Raw genomic sequence first — 11,168 nt, forward strand, 5'->3', positions numbered from 1 at the left:
AATATTTAATATGTTGCTGGGTAGTATCATCCCACTCTTGCCATTTTATTTTATCCCTGTGTGCTTTATAGTGTGTATTTGTTTTTATGTTCAGTTTTTTCCTTTCTTTTTCTGTAAAGCACTTTGTAACTTTGTCAAGAAAAGTGCATTATAAATAAAGTTGAATGAAAGACATTAGCATATGCAGGGATTCTGGATTTTTGAGAGAGGGAGAGTTTTTGTGCTTCAATAATTTGAAGTAGTTCACTGGGGTTTTTTTGTTTGATTTTTTTTGTGGGAAAACCACATTATTACCCCAAGCAGATTATATATATATACATATATATATCTTTAAGAATGAACAGATTTGTTCCTCACCGCAGTAAATGTCGAATAATTTCATATTGTTTAGTTTCAGGTACATTTAAAAGCCTGTTCAATTGCTGATTTTACATTTATTTACATGATTTATCCACGCTTATTGTCCTTTTTGCCTCTCCGTGATTCACCCATCACTCTTTCTTGGGCGTGTATCAGGCAAACGCGTGGTCTTTTCCCATTGGCTACAGCGATTATTCGTCCGCATTTCCTCTCTTCCGATTGGCTGCGAGCAGTAACGCTTCCTCATTGATGTCCGAAGCCGACATCCAATCAGATTCAGACATCTGTTCCGAGCCGAGAGGAGAGCAGCAGCAGCCTCTCAGCGGTTCTTCACTGTAACATCACTGAATGAGAGACGACGCCTGCTGCACGCTGCAGACAGGTCACAGACACTTATTCCTGTCAGTATTTATCGTTAGTTTTTCATTTATTTTGTTTATCTGACGGGGGGCTTCAGTTCGTCACAATGACAGCCCTGTCGCTGCTTTTGGTAGCCGTGTCGGCCGCATCTGTACTGGCCGAGTCCGCTGTGTATTTCCGAGAGCAATTTGAAGACGGGGGTGAGGTCCTTTACACAAAACTACGCCTTCATTGATTAACTGTATTGATGTGATTTGTTGTAAATACTGTAAATACTTCAGATATTACTGTGTTGAATCGGTGCATGAACGGCAAAACCGTAAGCCTTTTCTTCATGTGTGGTTGTTTTGCTTAATTAATGTTTTTTTTCCACGACAGCTTATGATTTTACCTCTGCTGCATTTACTCTACATGGTTACCATTCATCTTTTGACCCCCCTTCCTTTCCTCTCCATCCCCCTCCATCCCCCTCCATCCCCTCAGCTATCATCAAACCCTGTCTGCCTCCCCCTCCCCCTTCTGCTCATCCCTCTCCTGGTCGCTCACCGTGACCCTCCTTTGCAAAGCTGTCCTCTTCTCCCATCACCAGTCCAATAACTAACACCCTTTAGGTAGTGCATATTGCACAGTGTTATACAATCCAAGTACACCTGTACTGATGCATACTAGTGATACACTGTATTTAGTGACCTCTCAGATTCTGTGACCTGCAGTGTTGGTGAGGTTTTAGGCATGAGGAGTGAGATGGTTACGGTAAGAATATCATGGCAGGTCACAGAATCTGATATCTCTGAGTGATATCTGCGCAGCTGAACCTAAACTTGTTTGTGCAGATGCCTGGGTGAGTCGCTGGGGGGAATCCAAGCACAAGTCTGACTACGGCAAGTTTGTCCTGACAGCAGGGAAGTTCTATGGCGATGCAGAGAAAGACAAAGGTGAGTGGAAAGGTTAAACTGTATCCACCCAAATGTGGATTTGTTGCCCCTGTGCAAGACAATGAACTCCCACAAAGTTTTAGGTCTTAAGCTGCTTTTAGCATGTGGGTGTGTATCTTGTGTTTGTTCTGTGTGGAGGAGATTTAGTCAGAGACTTGCTTGGGATTAATTTTAGGTTTGGTTGTTGTCTTTGGGATTTAAAGTTTTTAATGCATCATTTGCACTAAAAACTCTTAATATGTATGAACAGGGATATTCAACCTTTGAAACAAGTTATATTGTGTTATTCCAGTGAGTTCAGACAGTAAGGTCAAATGCACAACTCACTCTCCTGAAACTGGAAATAAAAACAGGACACTTTTTGGAATTGGACTTCAGGTGACATCAGAATATTTACTGAGTCGCAGGGCTCACTGAATTATTGTTTGAGATATTCTGTTAAATTTAGTTTTTTTATGAATCTAGGGCCAGAATGTAGCTTCCAGCTGTGAATCACAACATGTGCCCATATCACAGTGAATTCACCATCAGTGCCTCAGAGTTGTTCCATCATTCACTTTCTGTGGAGCAACTCCAACATTTGTGTCAACATGGCACCATCACAACAGTCCATCTCTCTCTTGTACTGCTCAAGAAGAGACTTTGTTAAAATCTGCAAATTTAAACTAAGTCGTACAATTTTATAGAAACAACAAATCCTGAATTTTACCTGATTGCAGACACTTTACCTGTAATAACTTTTTCCACCGCAGGTCTGCAGACCAGCCAGGACGCCCGTTTCTACGCCTTGTCATCCCGTTTTGATGACTTCAGCAACCAGGGCCAGCCTCTAGTCATCCAGTTCAGTGTGAAACATGAGCAGGGCATTGACTGTGGCGGGGGATACATTAAACTGTTCCCCTCTGACCTCAACCAGGATGACATGCATGGGGACTCTGTCTACAACATCATGTTTGGTAAGTGTGGATAGTTTCATCTGTGGGCATAAGGACTCTGTAGACTCTTCAGTGTTAACAGTGCAAGTCGTTTGTAGGACTGATCTGATTTAGCACTCCTTGAAGTCAGTATCTTTTACTGCAGTTTTTTTTTTAAATCATCCAATTCTTCAAATTTAGGGTTCCCACATGTCCTGGAAAACCTGAAAAACAGTTGATCAATTTTCCAGTCATGGAAAACACATGAAAAATGAGGGGAAAAAAAGTAAAATGTCCTGGAAAAACTTGTGTTGTCCTGGAAAATTATTTCATCATTCTCCTATTTTCCTTTAGTTGAGAATGAACTACGAGGCTATCTATCACAGCTCCCCAAAACAGATAACATTGCCATCTGAAAGGGCAAAGTTATGTTCATGATCATATTAACGTTCAAATGGTAGTTTGTGGACGAGAGTATTTTGAATGGGCTGCTCTCGTTATATTGTGGAAACGCTGTGAACACACCCCCAAGTCACGTCACATGGTAGCACATGCAGGTTGGATGACATTAAATTACAACTTAAAGGGCCAGTGTGTAAGATTTAGGGGGATCCACTGGCAGAAATGAAATATTCATAAGTATGTTTTAATTAGTGTATAATCACCTGAAACTAAGAATCTTTCTGTTTTCATTACCTTAGAATGAGCCTTTTATATCTACATAGGGAGCGGGTCCTCTTCCATGGAGCCCACCATGTTGCACTGCCATGTTTCTACAGTAGCCCAGAATGGACAAACCAAACACTGGCTCTAGAGAGGGCTTTTCGCAAGTTTTGCAGCCACCGAAGGTTCTCCTACACGTTGAAAGGGAGGGGAAGAAGGGAGGAGTATAGCTGGTTGCAATCTGCAACCTCACTGCTAGATGCCACTAAATCCTACACACTGGTCCTTTAAGTGGCCGAAACTCTGAATAATGCAAGTTACATGATCCTTCAAACGTAAATATTAGTAACTGTAAATATTAGTCACAATGTAAATATTAGTCACTACTAGTTGGTAACTCTGGTAGTTTTTATTAGGTTTATAGATTAACATTACTTTCTTCCTAACTTGTTTTAAACGGTTGATTAATTTTAAATTGGTTAGCATGTCTGGTTCAGTTGCTAAAGTTGACATGCTTAGGAAAAAAGCTCAGGAGGCAGCTCAGTATTTTTTTTCAAGCCAAGCCATGTTTGAAGCAGAGATTCACTGGGTAATCAAGATGGTCATTCAACTCCAGCGCTGATGTCAGTCATTGTTGGTCAGATGTTCCCAGACAGTGAGATTACCAAACGGTTGTTTTGTCTTGTTGTCCATATTTCAAAGAGCAGCTGATCAAAGATATAAAAATGCAGTGCTATGAAGTATCTTTTGATGAATGCCTAAATAAAGCGACTCAGAATGAACAGATGGATATTGTTGTGCGGTACTGGAGTGAAAGTGAAGGAAAGGTAGCTGTGCATTATCTTGATTCAGAGTTTATGGGACACACTCAAGCAGAGAAGCTTTTGGAGAAAGTCAAGAGGGCCCTGTCACTACTCAATCCTAATAAGCTGCTGCAGGTTTCAGTAGATGGTTCTATGGTCAACTAGAAGTTCCTGAGGATATTCCAAGCAGACAAGAGCCAAGTGGACCCACAGATTATCATCTGGGAAGTTGTGGTTTAGCATACTGTGCATGGAAGTAAAATAGAGAGGAAGAAACAGGTTGGAAGGTGGGAAATGTACTGAGAGCTCTTGGCAGCTGTTCCATGACTCACCAGCAAGGCGCGATGACTTCATTGAGGTGACCAACACAACATTTCCTCTGGAGTTCTGTGTCCATCGACGAATGGAAGACTTAGCAGTTCCTGAGCAGGCAATAGTCATGTGGCCGGCAGTACAGGAGTTCATCAGCAGCCACAAGGAACTTCCGAAAAATAAAATGCCACCATCTGCATCCTACTGTACAATAAAAGAGGCCACTGATGACCCTCTTTCTCAAGCTAATTTCCAGCTTTTTTTGCATTTGTTACTAGACAGCTGAAGCCTCTTTTAGAGACATTCAAAACAGATGCCCCAGTGGTTTGTTTTTTAAGCAAATGAGTTCCAGTCTACCCTGAGAGGCTTGCTGTCACGCTTTATCAAAAAGGAAGAACTGGATAGATAAAGCTGCTGTAACTGGACCCACAAGACAGATGAGTCCATGTGATTCTCAAACAGCTGGACATGGGATTTGCCACAAAGAAAACTTTGGCAAAGGCATCTGAAAAGCTCCAGGAAAATCCAGTGAATATACAGGTGTTCAAGGAAGAATGTGTCTCCTTCCTTGCTGTGACCTGCAAGAAAATCATGGAGAGAAGTCCCTTTATGTACCCAGCAGTGTGGCACATGGGCTCCCTTGACCCTGTGACCCTGAGAAACTCCTACAGGTTCTCCTCAATACAGGATGGTACACTGCCTCTGAGTATGACAAAGCACTCTCATTGCATGTCAGTGCAAACCATAAAGCAGAGCTCCAAGATTTTGTTTACAGCTGCAGGTTTGATGAATTTCTTGGAAGATTTGTCACTGGCAGAGCAGAGTATGCAGCACTGTGGGACCCAATGAAATGTCTCCTCACACTGTCTCATGGACAAGCTGCAGTAAAAAGAAGGTACTCTGTCAACAAGGACATGCTCGTAGTAAACCTGAAGGAGAGGACTCTAGTAGCATTGCGCTTGGTCCAGGATTCCTGCCAAAAGACCTCATTCAACACTGCAGAGGAGCAAGGATGAGGTGTGTGCAGTACCTGGAGAATGAAAAGAAGAAAAAAGACCAAATTGCTAATGAGAAGAAAATAAAGCTCCACCATGAAATGGAAAATTATCAAAGCAGAACAGCAAAGAATAATGCAAAGCATTGGCGATGAAATGGCAGTCAGGGCAGAGAAAAAACAGGACTTCACATCACTGTCAAAATCAAAAGCCTATCGCAAAGGTGTTACAGAGAAAAGGGAAGAGCCGGCAGCTCTAGCAAAAGCTCTGGAAAAACTGCAGGAGAGTGTCAAGAGACCACAGTAAACTCAACGGGGAACATTTTTATTTGAATGTGAGATTTTCTTGGATGTCATTCGGTTCTATTTAGGCCAATTTATGGTAGGCTATGCTCTGATCTTCCTGATTTGGGTGCCAGATAATTTTTTTACTCAGCCTAATTTTTATTTTTTAGAGAAAGAGATGGGATAGAAAGTAAGAGAGAAAAGAGAGAGCTGAGGTGAGAGTTGCCCAAAGCATCAATGTAACTTGGTTATACTAATAAAGTGAAGTGCTATACATCTGCAGGTGTGTTCGCATTATTCTATGATCAACTTATCATAATTTCTAAGCATGTAAGAGATGATTTTCTAGATAAGTTAAAGCCATAAAATGCATGTCTTTTAAATAAAAGTCCACAGAGAGGAACACATTACTGTATGGTGCGATCACTGTCTGTCATACCAGCTCGGTCATCACTGAAAATGTCCAGGAAAATGATCTCTAGGAAAAAGTGGGAACCCTGAAATTATTTTGTGAGACATACTGAACATTAAACACCTCATTATTCATTGTCATATGTTGCCAGCCACTTTTTATCTAGCTTATTGTATTGAATGTTCCTCATATTAGATGCATTTAAGTTCATTCCTATGCCTTTCCCTTCTTTGCTTTGCCTTGTTACCACTTTTAACTAATAGATCGAATTCCATATTTTTACTTATTCATTTGTTGGCTCTTACAGGTCCTGATATTTGTGGCCCTGGCACAAAGAAAGTTCATGTGATCTTCAACTACAAAGGCAAGAACCATCTGATTAACAAGGACATCAGATGCAAGGTGAGACTTCAAGAAACTGTTCTTCTGTTTAGTTTTCTTTGTTAAACGGCAACTGCTTTTTCCTAATTTCAAGCTTATCATGTTACATGAATTAATAAGTCCTCATGTTGACTATCGATTCTTCCTCAAGTTTATTCCAGTTCATTAGCATTTTGTAAAAGTAACGTTTGTGTTTGCTTTCTCACCCTAAAACCAAACTGGCAAGAAACGCGTTATAAACACAATACATTTAAATCACTTGTGAATAAAATGTCTCTATAATAACAACTGCGCATTGTTCATAGCCGTTAACATTTCTTTACTGCCTTTCAGGATGATGAGTACAGTCACTTGTACACGCTGATTGTCAACCCTGACAACACTTATGAGGTGAAGATTGACAATAAGAAGGTTGAATCTGGCAATCTGGAGGATGACTGGGACTTCCTGCCTCCCAAAAAGATTAAGGACCCGGAAGCCAAAAAGCCAGAGGACTGGGATGACAGGGAGAAGATTCCCGACCCTGACGACAAGAAACCAGAGGTCAGTCTGCGTGTGTTTGTGTTTGGGGTTTTTCCATACTCCTTACTGGTCAGTTTTCCCCTGGTGTTTATCCTTTCTTAAGAGACTGAATTTACCTCCGTTTGTATGAAACCTATACGTCTTTCTAGAATCATTTTGAGTTGCCTAAATGAAATCATATATCTGTATCTGTTTGGTAGGACTGGGACAAGCCTGAGAACATCCCAGATCCTGATGCTAAGAAACCTGATGACTGGGATGATGAGATGGACGGAGAGTGGGAGCCGCCCATGGTCACCAACCCTGATTACAAGGTAAACTGCAAATAATTATAGCACGTAATACATGTTCTTGATAGCACTGTAGGTTTACTATTGTTACACTATTGCTGTGTCTGACGATAAATTCCTATATGTTGCCTAGTGCATTATATTTATTTGGTGCTATTTTATTTGAGTGTTTGAGTACATCCTAAAAAGTATGCACTATAGAGTCCCACATTGTAACAAAAAAGGTCTTATCCATAGCGGGTACACACCTCTTTTGCTAAAACTTGCACAGTACGATGCCTCACCACATGATGGATGTGAAAACAGTTATGCAACACTACACCTGTCAGGGACGATTAAGTGAATGAGGGAGTAATTTATGACATAGCCTGTGTTTCCACATGAGTAATACTTAAGTTGTAATTGTGCAACATTTACCTTGACATCATGAAATACAGTGCAGAATTTCTTTTCCCACTATTTTCTGAAGAATTTTCCAAACTTTGAGATATTATTGCATTATTGCCTCACTAACTTCTCACCCTACAATCCAATCCCAGTAGCAGAATCATTCCAAATGTATTCCAAACTTCTTTATCAGCAGATCTATTTGCTTTTGTGACTTACATTAACCGTGCTGTGTGGTTCTCTGTGTGTTTGCTGTCAACAGGGTGAGTGGAAGCCCAGAGAGATCAACAACCCTGCCTATAAGGGCAAGTGGATACATCCTGAGATCGACAACCCGGAGTACACAGCCGATTCTGAGATCTACAAATACGACAGCATCGGCGTGATTGGACTGGACTTGTGGCAGGTAAGATACTTTAGCTGACTGTCTTATAAAGAGCCTAAAATGCTTAAACTGCAAACTAGTGTATATGACTTGTTCTTTAATTATATCCAGCCAGGAATAGGAACGTTTAACTTATTTATTCACACATGTTGTAACTTGTTTTCACTTAAAGCCACTGCAAAATTTTGAGTGTATTTGTTTTTATTTTCTAGTTTGTGCTATCAGTTAGCACAAAATAGTTTCTTATCAACTTTCAGATGAATGGAAATAGACATACTGTGAAGATAGATAGAGGAAAAAAGTTTGTTTTTCTCTTGTTGGATTTTTTTGCATGAAGCGCCTGTCATTAAATTTGTGCTGACTTTCTGTATGATGTAGGTAAAGTCTGGTACTATCTTTGACAACTTCCTGATCACTAATGACCCAAACGTGGCTGAGGAAGTTGGCAACGACACATGGGGTAAAACTAAGGTACATCCAAAGTTTTTTTTATCTAGTTTTCAAACTACATGTACACTATTCATACATCTTTAGTTCTCAATGGTATAGATACCCTAATTTCAACAATAGGTGGATGTAGATGCAGACAAATTTTCATCACTTTCTAATTTGCTGTTTTTATTTGCCTCCCATCCAGGACGCAGAGAAGAAGATGAAGGAAAGCCAAGAGGAGGAGGAGAGGAAGAAGCGCGAAGAGGAAGACAGCAAGAGGAAAGAAGAGGCAAAGGAGGAAGACGAGGAGGAAGAGGAGAAAGATGAGGACGAGGAAGAGGAAGAAGAGGAGGAGGATGAGCATGAGGAGGAGGAGGAAGAGGAGGATGAAGACACAGACTCTAAACTCAAAGATGAGTTATAAACTCCATGCAGGAACTGCTGAGAAAAGAAGCTGACTCTGTGTCAATGAGCCATTTGGAACAAGGCCGCAGACTGAGATGATCGACCCTCATGACTGACACCCTGGGGTGGGATGGGGTTTTTCATTTGTTTGTTTACAAAGCGAGTGAAAAGGTGAAAAAGGGCAATTATAGTTCTGTTTTCTGTTTCCGTTTGCTACTACTATTATTATTAAACGAGGAATAGTAATAGAAATCTGAATGAAGATGTCATAACGAATGTCAAGAAACCAGAAACTAAAAAAAAAAAACAAAAACAATTATTTCACCGTTTTCAACAGGAAAAATATAGAAATTGTCTTTTGTGTTCTGCCAAAATCTGATCTGGGTTGTTTATGAAGTATAATGTTGTGGTGACATGAAAAGCTATATTTGGTACGTGGATGATACCATGAAAATGTTTAGTTTACCTCATGTGTTTTTTGTTTGTCTTATTAATCTGTGTCACATGTTTTTTTTGTTTTCTTTTGTTGTCATTCATGTCACTCTGTCTCAAAATCTTCTCCAAGTCTCTCTGATTCAAACAGAGGTATATATGACATGGAGACAAGAGTGCATCAGGACTCAAACTATGTACTTACCAACCTGTTAAAAAATGCTGTTGTCCATAGGATGGTAATATGGGATTCTTTGAGATGAAATCCCCTGCATAGTTTTGTACTGTACAGTTAACACGTTTTCACTTCAGTGCACATACTGTAGTCTTGTGTGTCTAAATAAATTGTGCTCAAGCTCGGATGTAAGAGCGCTCCAGTAGCAGGAAAGCTTCATTTTTGGTACGCTTTCACTTTTAAGTTTACTCGTAGTTGGTGTAAACAACTAGTTTCCTCATCTCTAATGCCAATATCTCTGCACTGCTGTACCCAAACACACACTGTCCCAAATAGACTGAGAGTTGATCCTTTTGTAAAAGACACATTTTGTACTAATGGTAGTAATTGAAGTGGGAAGATTTTCATGTTGCTGTGTTTGAAAAAAAGACAGGTGTTCTGTCCAATAAAAACATCCAGAAGAAAATGAGTAGAAGGTCTTATCAGTCTCATGTCTTTTCTTACATTCAAAGTGATTTTGGGGATTGCCAGCTTTGCTTTAGGACAATGTACTTGTTTATATAGTAGATAACACTCATGACAAAGTTCTTTTTGTTTTTCTAGGGGAATTTATCTGTCCCTTTTCTTTCAACTCCTCAAGAGTGATGGAAATAACCTTTATTTATGCTACTTTATACTTCTTACTCTACCACATTTATCTGATAGTTACTTTGTAGATTCAGATTTCACATTCAAAACATATTTACTTATGAAATTATCTACAGATTAAACTGCGCAACAATATATAAAGTAGTTAAAATAGCTCACCGTTGACTAATTACAGAGTTAAAATGCTGAAAAATGTTAATGCATCAGAAATAATTTCATTCTGACATTCTGCATCAAATACTTTTACTTGATACTTAAAGTGCATTTTGCAGATTACAGTTCTGTACTTGTAACGGAGTATTTTTAAATTGTCTTCAGGGCAAACTACCACTGAGGTCATGACCTCAGTATTTTTCATTGGACTTTTGGGGGAAGTTTAAATCTCACAATATCACATGGTGTGTTTTATTGGGTAATTCCAGTATTTGAGATCCATACTTGTACTGGGAGGACTTTGACTCAATAACAAGCAGTGATGGAAAGTAACTAAGTACATTTATCTGTGCTGTAAGTACTGTACTTAAGTACAATTTTGAGGTACTTTCTACTCCACTACATTTATTTGACAGCTTTAGTTACTTTTCAGATGAAGATTTAACACAATGGATAATATAACAAGCTCGTAAAATACAACACATTGTTAAAGATGAAACCAGTGGTTTCCAACCTTTTTTTTCTTTTGACATCTTACAAAAAGCTGTGTCTAGTCAGGGTCCAAATAATGATTTTTCCCTCTAAACTTCTCACATGGTTTCATTTCAATAAATGTTCAAATGAGCCAACGTTTCACTAAAAAGCAAAGATTAGAGAAACAGTCCAAAAACTGAAAACAGATTTGTGTATCAAAACTTTGTTTTTTTCTTCTTCTCTCTCATTAATCATCTCATGACCCTCAGATTTATCTGGTGACCCTTTGGAGGGGCCCAACCCCTAGGTTGGGAACCACTGGACTAAACTAGCTAACTGTATATATAAAGTAGCTCAAACTAGCTCCTCCTCCAGCAGCTACAACAGTAATATGCTGCTTATACACTGATGCGTCAGTATTAATAATCTAATGACATCATATATAC

The 11,168-nt window shown here is 39.5% G+C and overlaps 1 protein-coding gene across 2 annotated transcripts; it reads left to right on the forward strand.

Moving 5' to 3' along the window:
• Positions 1 to 638: 638 nt before the first annotated feature.
• Positions 639 to 9,916, forward strand: calr (calreticulin). 2 transcript variants are annotated; one of them, XM_044361238.1, is made up of 9 exons: positions 639 to 920; positions 1,554 to 1,655; positions 2,408 to 2,611; positions 6,346 to 6,440; positions 6,753 to 6,962; positions 7,142 to 7,255; positions 7,881 to 8,024; positions 8,382 to 8,474; positions 8,641 to 9,916. In XM_044361238.1, the coding sequence occupies exons 1-9, from the start codon at positions 827 to 829 to the stop codon at positions 8,857 to 8,859; spliced, it is 1,275 nt and encodes a 424-aa protein (XP_044217173.1). In that variant the 5' UTR covers positions 639 to 826; the 3' UTR covers positions 8,860 to 9,916. The 2 variants fall into 2 exon arrangements, with proteins under 2 accessions (XP_044217173.1, XP_044217174.1); XM_044361239.1 differs by having other exon boundaries at positions 652 to 742.
• The last annotated feature ends 1,252 nt before the right edge of the window (positions 9,917 to 11,168 follow it).

Source organism: Thunnus albacares, chromosome 9 (assembly GCF_914725855.1).
Source record: "Thunnus albacares chromosome 9, fThuAlb1.1, whole genome shotgun sequence".
NCBI lineage: Eukaryota > Metazoa > Chordata > Actinopteri > Scombriformes > Scombridae > Thunnus > Thunnus albacares.

Bases quoted from the DNA above. Each gene is read 5' to 3' on its own strand.
- calr (XM_044361238.1), top strand. From the start codon at position 827: ATGACAGCCCTGTCGCTGCTTTTGGTAGCCGTGTCGGCCGCATCTGTA. The intron at 1,656-2,407 runs GTGAGTGGAAAG...TTTCCACCGCAG, and splicing joins CGATGCAGAGAAAGACAAAG to GTCTGCAGACCAGCCAGGAC. The intron at 8,475-8,640 runs GTACATCCAAAG...CCTCCCATCCAG, and splicing joins ACACATGGGGTAAAACTAAG to GACGCAGAGAAGAAGATGAA.